Below are 19,096 nucleotides of genomic sequence, written 5' to 3' on the forward strand. Positions count from 1 at the left end.
CGCGAGTGGTTTCGCTTGGTGATTGATAGTTTGTGCTCGAAAAATAATTGTTTTCGGAATTGTTTTTCCTTCCACCTAAGCATATTATATACGCGAATTGATTTTCGCCACGTCAGCATGGGTAGCGCGCCGTCGTCATTTCACACTTTATAGTTATTATAGGGGGGAAAGTGACCGGATACAAGGGTTGCTTGTATGAGGATTGGGCTTTTGAATTTATTAAAAATGGGCTGCGAATGTGTAGCCCGTTTTACGTGATATGTATATCTCTACCGGCCTAGTCATCAAAATTTGAAAAATCAAATTTAGTTCTCACTAAATAGATTTTTCAAATTAATTCACTTATTAGTTTATTATCAATGCCTCATTTTCAAAATATTTTTAACCAGTTTACTTAAAATTGGGGAAAAACCATATTTGGCATTCCAATTAAATTCGCTAATCAATCAAACTATAACAACGTAACACTAAACAAGTTCTAGTTGAATTATATTTAATCTTTTCTATAAGAACTTTAATTAAATTACGTAAAAAAATTTTCATCAACTTATTATTTAAATATATGTTTTACATAAATATAAACACTTTTCATGCATTGCCCATATTAGCAAAGACAATAAATTTTTTTAAAATAATAATCTGATAGTTAGGGAGAATGAGATTTAAATCCTAAATGTTTTTGTTGAAAATATGAAAAAGTGTTAACTGAGTTATAAAACTCTTAGAGGTTCGTTTTGGGAAATAGAGTAGTAATGGGAGGTCATGGAGGTCTGAATATTCTGCCACAGAAGCGGTGGAATGTGTACAATTTCGATAACCGAGAGAAAGTCCGCCGCGACGAGGAGGCTGCGGCGAAGGAGGAGCAGCTCAAGCGCGAGCAAGCGAGGAAGCGCGACACCGAGTTCCGCATCGAGCGCCTCCGTACTGCTCGTGGCTTGGCTCCCACGGTGCCAGAGCCAGAGCCAGAGCCAGAACCAGCACCAGAACCAGAACCAGAGCCTGCTGAATCGGAGCCAAAGACTGGCCACATTAACCTCTTTGAAGGAATCAGGATTTTTGATCCAATCAAAGTATCAGAGAACAAGAGAGGCAGTGAAAAAGATGAGTTCAAGAAGAATAAGAAGATGAAGAAAGAGGAGGCGCCGAGAGTTGTGGGGCCGGAAGATGAGAAGTATAGGTTAGGGTATGGAGTTGCCGGGAAAGGAGTTAAGTTGCCGTGGTACCTTGAAAGGCGGAGCGATGATGGGAATGGTGAGAGTGGTGGAGATGGTGAGGTGAAGAAGGAGGAAGGGAAAAAGAGTGGGAAGAAGACACTGGAGGAGTTGAGGGAGGAGCGGTTCAAAAGAGAGAGGCGCGAGAAGGAGAGGGAACGGGCTTTGATGGCCGAGAAGAGTCGAAGAGATAAAGGGTTTTCCAGGAGGTGAGCTTGCACCATATGCATCATTCTTGTTATTATGTATTTTGTTGTATCCGTAAGATCAACTTTTTGTGTGCGTTTATGAATGTTAAATTGAAGAATGGATGGATGACAAAGAAAATTTTTTATTCTACATATTAGTAGTATTTGATTTGGCAATGACACAAATTGGTATTCTGTATTAAGAATTATGTGCAGTACTCCATTTGTGTTATGTTTTGGTGCAAGTCAAATGATTTCAGAGTCTAATAATATGGTGTTATAGAACTGTAATTTACAGAAGAATTATCTGTTCTAGTTTAGTCTGAGTATGACTATAGAGATTTACAATCCGGTGGTTTGCAGTCAGCTCGTATTTGTAAAATATATGGCATAGCAGAGGAAAAATGGTGGACATAAAAAGAACTACAAGGAGTAATTATCTTTGACTTCTAGGACTTTGTTGTGGGCTTTTTAGCAGTGTCAATAGCCATTAGGCTTGCATCTCTTAGATCTTTTTAAAGAGACTCTAATACCAAGTTTGCCTCTCTATGTGCACTTTTTGATTTTTGAAGCCCACAGTTGATTTATACATGCATTTTTTCACGGGTCCGGCTCCCCTTCCATTTTTATCACGATGGAGAACGTGTGTCAAATAAAATATCCAAAGGCAGAAAACAAGCCACCCAAAAAACAAATTTATTTTTCTCTCAACTAAAATTTTCAGCAACCTCCATTGTCAAACCCACCGGACCACCAGCAACTTCCGGTGGCAGACCCACTGCCTCCATACATCAACATTGTTACAGTCTGCTGCCAAGACTGCAAACAGATTCTTGATGTTTGCCTTAAAAAAGAAAAAGATTTCTATAATTTACAGCGGACAAATCCTTCAGAAACCCAGCGTACAAACCCATGATTCTTTGTTTCTCTCTTCATCCATTTTGTCTTTCTTTTCTTTGATTGTTTCACTTTCTATTACTTTTCTCATAACTGCACCCAACTTTCATCCTGTACTCTTTCTTGTCTGTTTATTCTAATTTAGTATAAACCCAAAAGTAAAGCAATTGAAGGTAAAGAGAATGTGAGTCGCAAAGACCTACCAAGTGAACCCAAAACAATTTTAAAGCTTAAGAAAACACAACTGAAAATTTTGAGAAATGGGAAAAGAAGAGGAGAAAATTATCTAGAGAAATCAAATCTTGAGAATCTGAGGTCATTCCGGTTCTAGGGATTGTCCTTGAAAGTGGTGAATTAGTCTTTGGCTGTTTTGTTCTATGGGCGGCAGTGGGTCTGCTACTAGAAGTTGCTGGTGGTCCGATGGGTTTGCTTAAGGGAGGTTGGTTGCTGAAAGGTTTGGTTGAGAGAGAAATTCATTGGGTTTTGAGGTGGCTTGTTTTCTGCCTTTGGATATTTTATTTAACACATGTCGCATGTCCTCCATCTGGATAAAAATGGGAGGAAATGGGAGGATTTCCAATGGGAGGGGAGCCTTGCCCTTTTTTCACGATTCATTTCAACTATGATTTCTTATTTGTCATATATGTTTTCGCCCACATTTTTTGGTCTTCTAGTCATGATGGTTTGTATATTCCACAGACTTTGAGTTAACTTTAAGTTGTAGTCACTGTGGTATGGATGCTCAGAAGCATCTATCTTTGGTATAGGTGGAACTTAAGATGATGGTATTACTTCTGCAAGGGTAGTTAAAAGTATGCACTTAGTGCTAGTGTTATTGCATGGGAGTGGCATCCTGAATTCAGTTAACCATTGTTGTAATCGCTAAAGGGCCTCATTGCAGGTCTTTTTATTCTCCTTTCCCTTTCTATGGATTAAGTTGGATTAACATTTTTATTTATAAAAAAAAAAGTTGGATTAACATTTTTAGTTTTCTGGAGAACAATTCAAATTTCATCATTAAAGGAGTCCATTAATAAAGAGAGGAGTCCTGTTAGAATTTTAGAGCCCTCTATAGTTGCAATATCAGATAAAGAGCAATAATCAAGAATTAATCTCTTTGTTCTATTGTTATTCATTTATTTATTTATGGCAGCTTGTAAGTGTGAACATATAATTAGCATCTGTCCTTTTTATGGTTTAATGCTTCTTCCCTCACTTTAAACAATCAATTCTACCATTTAATATCCGGAGAAAAATTAAAAAGAATAGAAGAAGATAATGAAGAAGAGATGATTTGTTTCTGTAATAACTGAGTGAGAAGTATGAGTTAATGCATTTTTAAAGATCCTAAGCTTGGTTATGGTTTTTATTATTGTCCATCTATGCCAGTGAGTTTCTTGCTCAAATGGCACACCTCATTCATAAAAAATGGATGGGTTCAAGGACCCATTTGGTGTGTGTGTAATTCTTGCCAATCATAAAAGAAAATTATTGTTCATCTATTAATCTACACAGAAAGTTGTTCTTAAATAAAAGTAAAACTATGGCAACAGTACTTGCATCAGCTAATGGTACACCAAAGTGGGAGGTGGGGTTGGGGGGATTTAAAAATCTTTATTGTCCAAATCTCTCCTTTGCCAATCCCGACTTCTGATCCTAAACTTGCCTAAATTTTTTGAGGTAGTTTTAAATTTCTTTACCTTTAGAAAGTAGCTAGTTAGTGTTGAATATTGAAGGAACTAGAGATGGTTTAGTTATGGTAGAAATTACTGATTGATGTTCATATTCTTCAAAATGGCTGTGATGGTTGTAGCCAGATGTTTTGAGTCAAGCTGAATAGGTTTGGGCTGTGACTAATTTTTTCTTCAATGTCATATGAACTATTTTAGTCTCAGGATATCCAAGTAAAAAAGCTATGTGCCCTTGTGTTTTGGATATGTTTTGTTTCCAAAACATGCTTTGCTTTACTTCCATGGTTGTATGATCTTACAGTGAAGTGCCTAAGCAACGGCACCGGCATAATAACAAGGTGAACTAAAATATCGCTTTCTTTTGACGTTCACACATTGAAGAGGAATGGATTGAGCGCAGAGAATTTAATGAGGTTTTAAGAATTGCATGAAATGGCCAATGGTTGAAATGTTGTGTGTTTGGGAACGGAATATAAGCCAGCTTTTTGATTTTTAGCTTTTATATTCAGCTTTTTATAACCTCACCTTTTCTTACTTTTTCAAAGTACAAGTGTCAAGTATAAATTAGAATACTTTCAGCAAAAAGCTAAAGAAGTTATTCCCCAAATGTACACACATGTTTGGGCATTTTGCTTTGTTTTTCTTTGATTTTTAGTTTGCAGATGTAGTATGTGAATTTGTATTTTTTTTTTGTGCAGGGGATGATCAAGGCAAATGAACAGGATTTTCAGAATATTTAACTCTCTCTGGTTCACCTTGTGTTGTTAATCATAGCAGGATATGGGTTGTTATGAGCTTTTTGGAATTCACAAACAAAAAAAAAAAAATGTATAAAGGCAATGCATTTTCAATGTTTCTCTTAGAATTTTAATTCCGTGTGAAGTTCTATTGCATACTTTATTGTCAATGAGTTCTGGAGAAAGTTGCCCTTGCTTGTGCTTGGAATTGGTCCTTTGGGTGTAAAGTGCAGTAGTTACTTGTCAATGAAGAAGAATGAATCTTTGTACATATCATAGTTTTTGGAGAAAATCGCCCTTGCTCGTGCTTAAAATTGCTTCTTGAGAGGAAAGTGCAACAGTTATTTGTAAAGGAAGTATGAATCTTTGTACTTTGTCAATAAGGAATCTACCTGGGCTAATATATTTTGCAGAGGATGAAAATGAATTGATTTTATCCTGTTATCATTTTAGGTTCTGTTTGGCAGAGGATCATAGTTTATCCTGTTATCATTTTTGGTTCTGATTGGCAGAGGATCATAGTTCTGATTGTCTGAGGATCACGTCTGCTAACTGACTGCTAGAAATTATTCCATTAGTAGAAATTTTTTTTCTCCTTATTTTATCTGGTGTGATCTATTAAAATTTTAAGTTGATAATCATGTTGAAGATGAGAAATTTCAGTGTCGTAATAGTCGTTGAAAGTGGATTTCTGCCTTCTGTGGATTTCTGCCTTCTTTAATCTTACAGATGATCGCATCTACCACAGCTACATTGTATTCCTCATTCATTGTAAAATTGTTTAGATGTATCCTCTCTCTCTCTCCATAAAACTTGAACTGAACTGATATCTACTGTATATAGGGTGTTGGTAGCAAAAGTAGTTTCAGCAAAACTTGTTATTCTGGTTTTATGAGTATTTATACTACTATTTAAGGAGCTTCTCTTGTTTTGACTGGATTTTTTTTTTTTTTGGTTCCAAAATACCTCTACAGCCTATGTTTAAGTAGGGGCAAAACTTGATAAAAATGCTTTTTTAATTTCCACGTAAAACACTATCTACAAAATTGGACCACACTCTCAGTACACTCACGTTAGTTTTCAAATTCAAATTGCTGCTTCTTCAGTTCTTCAATTCTCTCAATTCTGTGTTTTCAAACTCCTTTCACCCACCTCTTTGCTTCGGATTTCAATACAAACAACAACAACAGCTGATAGATTTGAGGTAAGTTCTTTATCAGATCAAATCTCCGCTCTCTCTCTCTCTCTCTCTCATTTTTTTTTTTTTTTTATTTCTACATTTCTCACTTCAATTTGTCTCTTTATTTGGCCATGTTTTGCTTATTGTTATTTCGAGACTATATTTTTTGATCTATTGTTTTATAGGCCTTCACAAGATGCTATTAATAGATGTTTCATTTTTTATGACTCTTCACTGATGTGTAGGCTTTGAGGTTAGTACTATTGGGCTTTGTTCTTCTCTACATTATTTCTTGTAATAACAATGCCATTAGTAAGACGCTAAAGAAGAATTACCATACTGATGTGTAGGCAGAGGAGATTAGTGTGAGAAGGAGAGAGAGAGTAAACTGATTTTGGATGCAACGGATTCTCTCAAAAAGACATGTTTCAAGTTAGGAAAAAGCTCAAAACTAGTGTGTCTTCTATTTCCCTTAGGGTCACATCGAACAGGTTCGTTTTTAACTCTTAAGTCTGATTTTTTTTTTTCTTTCAATTTTTTTGGAGGAAAATCTTTCAATTTTTATAATTATTATTATGGTTTTGTTCTATTTTGGGCGTGACAGCTGTGATAGGTTGAGGAGATCAGCGTCAAAATGAGCATGTCTTCTATTTCCCTCAGGGCCACATCGAACAGTTTCGTTTTTAACTCTTAAGTCTGATTTATTTTATTTTATTTTATTTTATTTGGAGGAAAATCTTTCAATTTTTATAATTATTATGGTTTTGTTCTATTTTGGGCGTGACAGCTGTGAAAGGTTGAGTTTTTTTTTGATAGTTTTGAGCTTTTGTTTTTGGCTTTTGTTGTTCAAACTTCAAAGTGCCTAACAAGTAATGATTTTTTTATTTTTATTTTTTTTGGTTAAGTCTTTGATTATTGTTTAGCGAAAAAAAGTCTTGGATTATCAGATTATGGGTTAATCTTCTTCTCCATATGTTGGTTTACCAATGAGAAATTATTCCGTGCTTTCTTGAGTCTTAATACAAGTTGCAGCAAGTACGTAATATATTAAGTCTTAGATTATCGTTTGGCAAAACAAAGTCTTGGATTATCAGATAATGTGTTAATTTTCTTCTCCACATGTTGGTTTACCAATGAGAAATTAAATTTATGTGGTAGATTTCGGGAATAGGATAATTATTGCTTAATTTGTAAAAAAAGGGTTGTTTTATCTCCAACAAAAACTTATTATTTATCATGATTTAGATTCTAAAAGGGAAAATAATAATAATAATAATTCCCACGTAAAATAGTGCATACAAAATAGGACTACACTTTGTTATCATTATTTTTTCCATATCATTATCTTATCTTATTTTTTCTTTTCTTTTTTCCTTTTATTTAGTCAGTTTGATGGGTGTTTAAGTATTTTCTCTAATTAATTACTATTTTTTAAAGAATAGGAATGATATCTATTGGTTTGTCTTTTTTTTTTTTTTAATTGTTATGGTTATTGAGTTTCACTCATTATTTTAGTGTATGTGTTCTAAGTGGTGTCCTCTCTTCCTCTTATTATTTTTGTTTGTTGTTTTTCTTACATTTAAGCCTTACTCTCTATTTTTTTGTATTTTTTTTAGGGTGACATATCAACAATTTGGTTAGATTGCATAGAAGACACATTGGATGAATTCGAGTGAACGAAGTGGTAGTCAATTTATCAAGTAGTTGTTAAAAAACATTTTTTGTAAATATCCTACCTTATGAAATTTAATATATATATTTTTTGGACCTTTCATTGCACATTTGATGATTCTGTAAGCAAGTGCCATATACGCAAATTTGCAAAAGCAAGAATGATACTAGAGAAGTTATTTTTAAAGATAAAATTAAAAAATTCTGGTGAAAATTGCTTCTAAATAATAACTTTTAGGTGTAAAAACCTACACCCTTAAATATATCTTATATTTAATAGTTTAAAATGTTATTGTGGGGCCCATGGGCCTGATAGCCTCGGCCCATCATATAGCAGGCCCAAGGCCCATGCCGAGGATCGCAAGCTATTTTTGAGGGAAAGGGGAGGAGAGCCTATTTTCCTAAATCCACGCCGAGGATACCTTGTCCTCGGCCTGACAAAGGTGATTTTGGGGAAAGGCTAACCCCAAAGTAAGCGGTCACTATCGCATTTAATACGCTCAACTAACCCCCCTGGCCGCATTAATGGGGAGGTAACCCCTTGGCAGGATAACGTTGGTTAGAGTGAGCCACTTGAGTGCCGATAAGGCCTCTGATGGGACGGACAACCAGAAGAAAAAGCGAATAGACGATCAACAGATGGAAGCAGGAGATAGGAAGATGAAAACTATAAAAGAAAAGCTAGTAAAGCCAAAAAAGGGGGGGACAGAAAGAGAGAACATTGAGGCCTCCTCGGCCACAGGCCGAGGAGCATTCCCCCATTTGTAAGGAGCATTCCCCCATTTGTAAGGAAACACTTAGCATTTGTTTATAAGAAAAAGTTTACGCATGGTGATCGACGGCCAGCACCTAAGCCTGTCAACCCACTCTCTATAAATTTATTGTTTGGGCTTATTGGGCTAAAAACCTGTTACCCAGGGTTAATCCAAATTGGGTCCTTACAATTGGCGCCGTCTGTGGGGAGGATTAGGGTGCTGGCCGGTGCACCAGGTAGGTGTTCTAAGTTCTAAGTATTTGTTTTACAGTAGATTGAATAAGATAAAAGTTCTAAGTTCTAAGTATTCATTTTACAAAAAAAAAAAAAAATAGATAATATAGAAGATTTGGCAGCAAAAAAAAAAAAAAAATCTCTCTCTCTCTCTCTCTCTCTCTCTCTCTCTCTCTCTCTCTCTCTTTATTTTTTATTTTTTTTTATTTCTACATTTCTCATTTCAATTTCTCTTTATTTGGCCATGTTTTGCTTATTGTTATTTCGAGACTTACGGGATATTTTTTGATCTATTGTTTTACTAGCCTTCACAAGATGCTATTAAAAGATGTTTCATTTTTTGTGACTCTTCACTGATGTGTAGGCTTTGAGGTTAGTACTATTGGGCTTTGTTCTTCTCTACATTATTTCTTGTAATAACAATGCCATTAATAAGACGCTAAAGAAGAATTACCATACTGATGTGTAGGTAGAGGAGATTAGTGTGAGAAGGAGAGAGAGAGTAAACTGATTTTGAATGCAAGGGATTCTCTCAAAAAGACACGTTTCAAGTTAGGAAAAAGCTCAAAACTAGTGTGTCTTCTATTTCCCTTAGGGTCACATCGAACAGGTTCGTTTTTAACTCTAAGTCTGATTTTTTTTTTTTTCTTTCAATTTTTTTGGAGGAAAATCTTTCAATTTTTATAATTATTATTATGGTTTTGTTCTATTTTGGGCGTGACAGCTGTGAAAGGTTGAGGAGATCAGCGTCAAAATGAGCATGTCTTCTATTTCCCTCAGGGCCACATCGAACAATTTCGTTTTTAACTCTTGAGTCTGATTTATTTTATTTTATTTTATTTTATTTGGAGGAAAATCTTTCAATTTTTATAATTATTATGGTTTTGTTCTATTTTGGGCGTGATAGCTGTGAAAGGTTGAGTTTTTTTTGATAGTTTTGAGCTTTTGTTGTTCAAACTTCAAAGTGCCTAATAAGTAATGATTTTTTTTTTTTTTTTGGTTAAGTCTTGGATTATTGTTTAGCGAAAAAAAGTCTTGGATTATCAGATTATGGGTTAATCTTCTTCTCCATATGTTGGTTTACCAATGAGAAATTATTCCGTGCTTTCTTGAGTCTTAATACAAGTTGCAGCAAGTACGTAATATATTAAGAGACCGTTTGGCCAGCATGTTTGTGTCTGGCTTTACGTTTTCAGCTCTTTTTTTTTTTTTTTTTTTCACACACGTTTCAAGCTTTTTCCAGCCGGTTTTTTACTGTGCAGCACTGTAGCGGCTCCTGTTCAATGAACAGTAGCCGCAATAATTGACTTTTCAACTCAAATTTTACTATTCACGGACCCACAATTTTCACTTTTCAGCAACTTTTTCATTCAAAATGGGTCCCACGGTACTATTCACACATTTAAAAATTATTTTGCTACAGTGTTTTCAGTTTTCAGTTTTCAGTTTTCAGTTGTATCTAAACGGGCCCTAAGTCTTAGATTATCGTTTAGCAAAAAAAAGTCTTGGATTATCAAATAATGTGTTAATTTTCTTCTCCACATGTTGGTTTACCAATGAGAAATTAAATTTATGTGGTAGATTTCGGGAATAGGATAATTATTGCTTAATTTGTAAAAAAGGGTTGTTTTTATCTCCAACAAAAACTTATTATTTATCATGATTTAGATTCTAAAAGGGAAAAAAAATAATAATAATAATAATTCCCACGTAAAATAGTGCCTACAAAATAGAACTACACTTTGTTATCATTATTTTTTCCATATCATTATCTTATCTTATTTTTTCTTTTCTTTTTTCCTTTTATTTAGTCAGTTTGATGGGTGTTTAAGTATTTTCTCTAATTAATTACTATTTTTAAAAAAATAGGAATGATATCTATTGGTTTGTCTTTTTTTATTTTTATTTTTATTTTTTTATTATTAATTGTTATGGTTATTGAGTTTCACTCATTATTTTAGTGTATGTGTTCTAAGTGGTGTCCTCTCTTCCTTTTATTATTTTTGTTTGTTGTTTTTCTTACATTTAAGCTTTACTCTCTATTTTTTTTGTATTTTTTTAGGGTGACATATCAACAATTTAGTTAGATTGCATAGAAGACACATTGGATGAATTCGAGTGAACGAAGTGGTAGTCAATTTATCAAGTAGTTGTTAAAAAACATTTTTTTTGTAAATATCCTACCTTATGAAATTTAATATATATTTTTTTGTACCTTTCATTGCACATTTGATGATTCTGTAAGCAAGTGCCATATACGCAAATTTGCAAAAGCAAGAATGATACTAGAGAAGTTATCTTTAAAGATAAAATTTAAAAATTCTAGTGAAAATTGCTTCTAAATAATAACTTTTAGGTGTAAAAACCTACACCCTTAAATATATCTTATATTTAATAGTTTAAAATGTTATGTATTTTAAATTTTAAAATTTTAAAAATTGGTAAAATTTAATCTGATCCAAAATAACTTACCAAAAGACAAAAAAAAACTCCAAACAAACAATGCCTTTTGACGTGCAATCCAAGATGAGAAGAAATACAAAATGAGCTTTTACTTCCAAAAACCGCACAAGATTGCCTAGACTTGCTTGCAATAGTTTTCAAATCGAAATTTGAAGAATTGAAAGATGATATTATGGTAAAGGGGGTTTCAGAAGAGTTATTGTATATGTGTAGGCCTTTGAGTTCTAAAAAAGGGGTTTACCATATGCACACATGTTTATAATTCTCGATGAAGATGATAAATTGCATAATTTAGAGGATTACGATCGGGTTGTTAAAGCAGAAATATCGTGTAAGGAGGAACAACCACAGTTACATAAAGCTGTACTGGAGCATATGATATACGGTTCTTGCGGAATACAAAATCCAAGATCACCGTACATGAAAAATGGGCGATATAAAAAAGGATACCCAAAGCCTTTCTCCCCAAAAACCTACCAAGGCAATGACTCATATCCTCTTTACAAACGATATGATACTAATAATCCTGTGCCATTGAATGATCATTGCAAGATTATGGTAGATTCTTGGGTTGTTCCATATAATCCTTGGTTACTGCTGAAATATAATTGTGATATTAATGTTGAAATATGTTGCAGTATCAAAAGTGTAAAGTACTTATATAAATATGTGTATAAAGGTCCAGAACGTGTCTCTATGGAAGTTAGGCCAGGCCCAAATTATGATGAGGTCCAACAGTATATTGATGCAAGATGGGTACGTTCTCTAGAGGCATGTTGGAAGATATTTGCTTTTCCTATGTATCGAATGTACCCTGCTGTTTTTCGTTTGCAAATTCATCTTTCAAATAGACAACATGTACGCTTTAGACCACATGAACCTATTGCTTATATTTTGGAGCGAAGTAAAAAGACAAAGCTCACTAAATTTTTCATATGAATATGATTGATCATGATGCATGGAATTATTTATATAGAGAGTTTCCTGAGCATTATGGTTGTGATTATAAAAACAAAACTTGGACGCAAAGAAGATCTCATAAAAAAGTAGTAGGCATGATATATACTGTTTCACCATTTGATGGAGAGAAGTTCAATCTGCATATTCTTTTTAATCATGTCAAGGGGCTACCAGGATTTGATGATTTATTGATTGTCAATGGGATAACCTATCCAACTTTTAAGCAAGTAGCTAAAAAAATGGGTTTACTAGAGAATGATAACAGCATACGATAGTGTCTTCTTAAGGTAAGAGACATTCGAATGTCGTTAGCTTTAAAAAGATTGTTTGCAACAATATTGGTATTTTGTCTACCAACTGGAGTAAAAGAATTGTGGAATGAGTTCTACCCATATATGGTAAAAGATTACCCATCAATATTTGTTACAACAGAGACACGTTGTACAAATAAACTTGTCAATGATTTAGAGGCATTGCTCTTGTAACATGGAAAGCACATCACAGAGTATGATTTGCCGATTTCAACTGGAGAATGTGACAATGATTTAGTTGTACCAAGACTCATACAAGATGAGCTAACTATTCCTAATGTAGATGAAGAACTCACTTTAATTGAGAAGTTGAATAATGACTAGAGAGTTGCATATGAGACAATCATGCCAGTTATTGGTCATAAGGAAAGCATGATATTCTTTGTTGATGGGCCAGGGGGAATTGGGAGAACATCTTTGTATCATATAGTATTGGCAACCTTGAGCAAAACCAATCACATTGCAATTGCCACAGCTACATCTGGTATAGCAGCAACATTACTTCCTGGTGGAAGAATAACTTATTCCAGGTTTAAGATCCCTTTAACTCCTGATGCTTCATCTATTTGCTCAAGAAGTAAACAATTAGACTTAGCTAAACTTATTAGACGTGCCACCATAATTATTTGGGATGAAGCCCCAATGGTAAATCGACGTGCACTTGAATCTTAGATAGAGCATTTAAAGATATTATGGAAGTAAATTTACCTTTTGGTGGGAAGGTGCTAATTTTGGGGGGAGATTTTCGTAAAGTACTTTCGGTTGTTCCAAAGGGTACAAAGGTAGAAATGATTGATGCATGCATAGTCAAGTCCCCATTATGGAAAGATGTCAAAGTGTTACATTTGAAGTAGAATATGAGGTTTGTCAATGATGAAGAGTTTACTGAGTTTATACAACGCATTGGTGATGGGAATGAACTATTTATAATGGATGATTTGATTAAATTACCTCCTTCAATGGCAATGCAATGGGAGGGTCAGCATTCTATATACAACTTGATTGATCAAGTTTTTCCAAGTTTGCAAGAACATGCCAATGATGCAAGACATATGGTTGATAGGGCTTTGCTAACACCTATAAATGATGATGTTGAACTGCTTAATGCAAAGATAATTTCTCAGTTCCCAAGAGATGAGTTTACGTTACATTCTTTTGATTAGGTAGAAGGAGATATGTAACATCTATATCAACAAGAATTCCTAAATTCTATATCTCCAGGGGGTTTACCACCACATATATTAAGGTTGAAAAAGGGTGCTCCAATTATGTTATTGCGTAATATAGATCCAAAAGCTGGATTATGTAATGTTACAAGATTGATATGCCATGGATGTTTTAACAACATAATAGATGCTAAAATTTTGACTGGACAATATGTGGGTACAAGGGTTTTCTTGCCAAGAATCCCTTTGAAGACAACAGAAAATGTAAACCTGCCATTTGTAATGATTAGACAACAATTTCCTATACGTTTGAGCTTTACAATTACAAAAAACAAAGCGCAAGGTCAGACAATTCCAACTGTTGGAATTTATCTTCCTGATTATGTTTTTAGTCATGACCAATTATGCCTGCATTTGGATTGCACTTAAAGTTGCGGCACGTTTTATGATTCATGTTTTCTGCCTTTTTTTTTTTTTTTTTTAGCCGGCTTTTTTGACTTTGGAGACAAAATTCACTGTGCATGTACTGTGCGTGCACTGTTCACGCACTGTTCATGCACTGTTCACACAATATTTAATATTAAAAGTGGGTCCCACAACACTATTTACACATTTAAAAATTATTTTGCTACAGTGTTTTCAGCAACAATCAGTTTTTAGCAACTTTCAGCAACAATAAGTGCTATCCAAACGGACCCTATATCTGGCGTTGTCAAGGGGAGTCTCCCTATCCACCACAAAACTATTGGTGCAAAAAGGAACAATACCTGAGGAGGAAGGTGTTCACACAAGAAATATTGTGTATAAAGATGTTTTGTTCCCTTCATCATATGTATTAATTAACAATTGGAAAAAACTGTCTTACATATAGATTTATTTTAATAATTTACAATTTTTAATGGTTATGCAGTCTACGTTTTAATATTTTATTTCTTGATATTTTTTATGTATACAATTAATTGGTAAAAGGAAGGATGCCCAACTCAAATGTGAGGATCGAGTCCACTATGCTAAATAATGGAGTGCATGTTGTTCCTCCTGCTCATTGGGAGAATTGGAAGGATGATCAATCAATATTGAACATGGACGCCATTGATAACAAGGTATATTTCTTTTTAATGATATCTTTAATCAGCATCCCTTTCTATTGTTTTATCAAAATTAATATTAAAAATGTCATGTTGCGTATAGTTTGGGTTCAAAAATTGCAAATTTATTCTCCTGGTTGGGGATTCACTATTCAAGTTGACAAGAAAGAGCTTTGGAAAGAAGTGAAACAAGTTGTAGAGTCTCAATAATTGGAAAGGTGTGTTACGCTATTTTTTACAATAGGAAAATAACTAATTGATAATCTTAATATACAAACAATTTTTTTTTCTTCATTTTGAAGTTCCAAGAACAAAGACAAACAACAAATCAATGTCAAGAGCAATGAGGTTTCCAACATCCATAAGAATAAAGACAAAGGAAAATGAAGGATGATGTGATCTCTAACACTCATGCTAACAGAGACAAATGGAGAATTAAAATCAAGGACAATGTGGTTTCCAACAGCTATGAGAAAAAAAAAAAAAAAGGAAACCAACAAAAAAAAACCAAGGATGATGCAATTTTCAACATGTGGAACAATAAAGACAAACAGAAAATGAGAGTGAAGGACGATGCAATAATAAAGCAGGTACAAATCATTACCACATCTACTTTTTTAAATAAAAAAATACTTAATTACATAATTTGGATATAATTTTTTTTTTTTAAATTTTTTTGGTAATTAAATAATAGTTCTTCATGTCCCAAGTTGAAGTAGACCATTCACATACATGGAGCTATGCAATATCATCACAAGGTCAGTTCAAATATTTCATTTCACAAGTTTATGCTTGATGTTTATTGTACTTATCATTATTGTGTACGTTTTAAAGTCTCCATTAATAACACAAACACACACATTTTGTATCATAGGTTCATGGCAAATGCTGTTGGAAAGCAATTAGAATGTGGAACAAATAACATTGCTCCACCAACTTCTCCACCATAGCCAACATAATATTAATAAGTTCACATATTCCATATTTCAGATGTAATGAATTATTTTACAGTTTTACCTAATGTAAATATTTTACTTTTCTACATTGATCTGTCAACTTTTCATAATAGCTTTTGTAAAGGTCACCACATGTATTTTGTAAGTAGTTTTATTGTTACGATTTCATTATATATATTCATTATATGCACTATTTATAAGATTTATTCAATGGATCTTTTTTTCCTCCGCCTATAAGTTAATACTAAATTATAGCATCATCTTCTAATTAATAACACGTTGATTACTAGATAAAAAAAATTGGAAAGATGGATAATAATTACGGAATACTAACCTCTGAGCACGTCACGTGCGTGCTCAAAGGCTCTTTTATTTTTTGGGTAAGGTTTAATATAGAGCATCCATTATAATTTCGGATCACTACATTTTTCAATAACAAAAAAAACCTAGGGGTGTGATGAAAAATTATTTCACCACACATAATACTCATCACACCCCTAGTTTTTTTTTTTTTTTTTTTTTTTTTTTGTTATTGGAAAATGTAGTGATCCGAAATTATAATAGATGCTCTAAATTAAACCTTACCAAAAAAATAAAAGAGCCTCTAAGCACCCGTGTAAATTATAGATGAAAGTCCTCTAATTGTTTTTTAAATTCTGGAATTCTCTAGTCCTAAGGGTTGGGTGGAATGATACATTAGTGCTTTTCTTTACTAGGGTAAGATAAAATAAAATAAAAGAAACGTTTCTGTGCTGTTCAGGCTAAAGCACATACATCTGATTTATATTTTAATTGATTGTCATTGTTAAAGAATAAATTGTCTATACGACAGAATGTCTTGCACGCTATGTAGAGTGGTTGAATGGGTGACCACAAGTCACTTGGTGGATAATGGTGGCCTATGTAACTAGTTTTGGGGTAGATGGATGGGATAACCTTATTGTTATTTGCTGGTAAGCTGGGTCCGAAATTCTTTTACTTGTTGTGGCAGGCTAACGACAAAGTCCCAAAAATTCCTATACTGTTTTATCTGTTAACTGAACTTTAGAATCATTTTTCCCATACCTACTTTGGTGTGAGATCGATTATAGACCACCAAATTTCTAAAATGTTAACTAGCTCTTTGATTCCGATCTTATCTTCACTTTTACTATAAAAATACATGCGCAAGACAAGGACTTATTAGAACATGAAGCCCAAAGTCAGTCATATTAGGAATCTTGGGTGCAAGAGCAGCCAACTTATTAATGTGGTGGGCTTGACCATGCCCAATCCGCTATAACAGCTCCCTTTTCAATAGCAATGTCAATAGAGAGCCTGAAAAATCGTTGAAATCAGTTGGTGATGTTGATGGTGACAAAGTTGAATTCAGTTTTGCATGTGGGAATCTCGTGCACAGATATATACAAATAGAGTTGACCAAGCAAAGGAGAAGACCAATTAAGCTCATCGTTATTCATTACCACATAAAAGAAACAGGGAGAGAGCTCTCCGGCAATGCCATGATGCCAATACTAAACGAGAAATCACTCTTATACACGGAGAATTTGACACCCCCTTCGGTAGGATTCATCTTTCTCTTTTATTCTCATGTTGAATTTGTAATGAAAATTCTTTTTGATGTTCTACATGTTCAATTCTCGTGGCTCCAGTGTTGTTCTTGTGTGGCTACAATGACTCTGGTTTTTGTAAATTGAATTTCTCATCACATGTTTCTCTGTCCCGCTTGTTAATCAATTTATATTGAGAAACAAAAATTGTTTCGAAGTGGTAGGGATTCCCCTTGTGCATCTTAAGTTCCTTTGAATTTGAGTAACTGATTGGCTGCACAGTAATAGCCAATTCTTCTTTCTGGTTGTACAGCCACTCTATTTTCCTTTGTGCTTTTTGGAGATAGCCAACTTAGCAATTAAATTCCCAATTTTACTGTACACATAGCATAGCTGTGTTTATGCTTTTTTCATTAGAGATGTTCTAATTTCTATCTATAGTTTCAGGTTGTAGTGCTGACTGCAAACATGGGATGTAAACGTTGTCGGCAAAGAGTCTCCCAAGTTGCTTCCAAAATGACCGGTAAGAAATTCCGTTAATGTTTTATCACATCACATGTCCTGATGTGCAAGGCAAGAAACCAATAAAAGACAACAATTACTCAATTAGTGAGGGATGATGATTTGGCTCCTTCTTGTGGACACCCTGTCCCATTTGTTGGGACAGAGCGTGGGATGATTCTTCTATCTGAACTGGATTTAAACATAATAAAAGTATATTTAATTTTTTTGAATGATTCTCTTCTTATTTTATTGTTTATTGGACTGGCGGCTTGTAGTGCTGCAACTTGATTTGTAGTATATAATATTTAACGGCTTGTAATAAGATTAATTCTTAATTTGTTTATTAAATAATAGAAAACTGAAAAAGTAGAAAATTATTGGTCTACTCGAGTCGACCTAAAAATATTGGTGGCTACTACTAGCTTGTAGTGTTGAAACTTGATATGCAGTGTATTATGTTTAATAACTTGTAATAAGATTAATTCTTAATTTGTTTATTAAATAATAGTAAAAGACTAAAAGTATGGAAAATTATTGGTCTACTCAAATCCACGAGAAAAAATGAATTTTGGTGGATGGGTGAAGTAATTCCAAGCATTTGAAAATCTTAAGTGACAAGATTTAGGCAAAGAAATTCCATCCGAAATCGGGTTGAATAAAAATGAGGTGATTTCGGATATATACATTATTTCTCTTATAGCGTATGGATATATTGATTCTATATGATTGTGCATCTCACAAATATTGTGAGAATGAATACACATATACTATTTGATATATGAGATAATTATTGGCAGGACTAAATCTCCTGAAAAAAATATTTAATTACTGCCCTTGCAATTGATGTTATACAATGAAATTAGTACATTTCTTTGATCAATACAATATCTATATAGTTAGCCACTAAATAGGGAAAGAAAAAAAAAAAAAAAAAGAAAAAAAAAAAGGAAAAGAGATGTATACATGCTACATATAACAGTAGAAATCTCATTATCAGATATTTAGTTTGAACACTCGCTATGGAGTTTAATGTTTGTTATACACTAATATGCAGGATTAAAAGAGTATACAGTTGATGTGCACAATAGACAGGTGATTATGAAGGCAGATCTGGGACTTCATTGGAAAGTGGAAAATGATCCCCTTAATAAGAGCGAGATGAACCAAGAGTGTCGTCCATTAACTTACCTTCTCAAAACTTTCAGATCAACTTGCTTTGGCAACCATTTGGCTGATCAAACATAAACGTGTATAGTATATAGTCTATCATCTAGGTACCATATGCTGAAGAATTTAATTTGTCACACTATCTGATGGCCATCAAAATCTATACCAGAAGCGGTATATGTCAAACTTTTTTTAATTCGAAGTTGGAAACTTGGAACTTGTAATTTGGTTTTATAAAATGACTTCAATTAGAGTGAAAAATGACACAATGCATTAAAAGGCTAATGAGCTTTTGCGTGGTTGGGCTGGAAAGTTATTTTATTATTTTCAGCTTCAATAAGCCTATCCTATGTACATACCTGATTTTA

At 33.7% G+C, this 19,096-nt stretch overlaps 2 protein-coding genes and 1 long non-coding RNA gene across 3 annotated transcripts; all 3 read left to right on the top strand.

Annotated features, from left to right (window-relative positions):
* The first annotated feature begins 733 nt into the window (after nt 1-733).
* On the top strand, nt 734-5,176 carry LOC111988133 (uncharacterized). Its single transcript, XM_065760747.1, has 2 exons — nt 734-1,420; nt 4,686-5,176. Exons 1-2 carry the CDS (start codon nt 753-755, stop codon nt 4,690-4,692), a joined length of 675 nt encoding a protein of 224 aa, XP_065616819.1. The 5' UTR covers nt 734-752; the 3' UTR covers nt 4,693-5,176.
* A 7,466-nt stretch (nt 5,177-12,642) lies between these two features.
* LOC111988121 (uncharacterized) lies at nt 12,643-13,460 on the top strand. The gene is made up of 2 exons (XM_024019886.1): nt 12,643-12,942; nt 13,152-13,460. Exons 1-2 carry the CDS (start codon nt 12,643-12,645, stop codon nt 13,458-13,460), a joined length of 609 nt encoding a protein of 202 aa, XP_023875654.1.
* Nucleotides 13,461-16,686: 3,226 nt separating this feature from the next.
* Nucleotides 16,687-19,013, top strand: LOC112024522 (uncharacterized). Its single transcript, XR_010623929.1, has 3 exons — nt 16,687-17,069; nt 17,499-17,580; nt 18,616-19,013. It is a non-coding gene; the product is annotated as an uncharacterized LOC112024522 (long non-coding RNA).
* The last annotated feature ends 83 nt before the right edge of the window (nt 19,014-19,096 follow it).

Source organism: Quercus suber, unplaced genomic scaffold, assembly GCF_002906115.3.
Source record: "Quercus suber isolate HL8 unplaced genomic scaffold, Cork oak 2.0 scaffold_380, whole genome shotgun sequence".
Lineage (NCBI taxonomy): Eukaryota > Viridiplantae > Streptophyta > Magnoliopsida > Fagales > Fagaceae > Quercus > Quercus suber.

What these genes read in the sequence shown, in the direction of transcription:
- LOC111988133 (XM_065760747.1), top strand. Translation starts at nt 753, where the DNA reads ATGGGAGGTCATGGAGGTCTGAATATTCTGCCACAGAAGCGGTGGAAT.
- LOC111988121 (XM_024019886.1), top strand. Translation starts at nt 12,643, where the DNA reads ATGCCAGTTATTGGTCATAAGGAAAGCATGATATTCTTTGTTGATGGG. An exon ending in TTTGGGATGAAGCCCCAATG is followed by an intron (nt 12,943 to 13,151) that starts GTAAATCGACGT and finishes CATTTGAAGTAG; the next exon opens with AATATGAGGTTTGTCAATGA.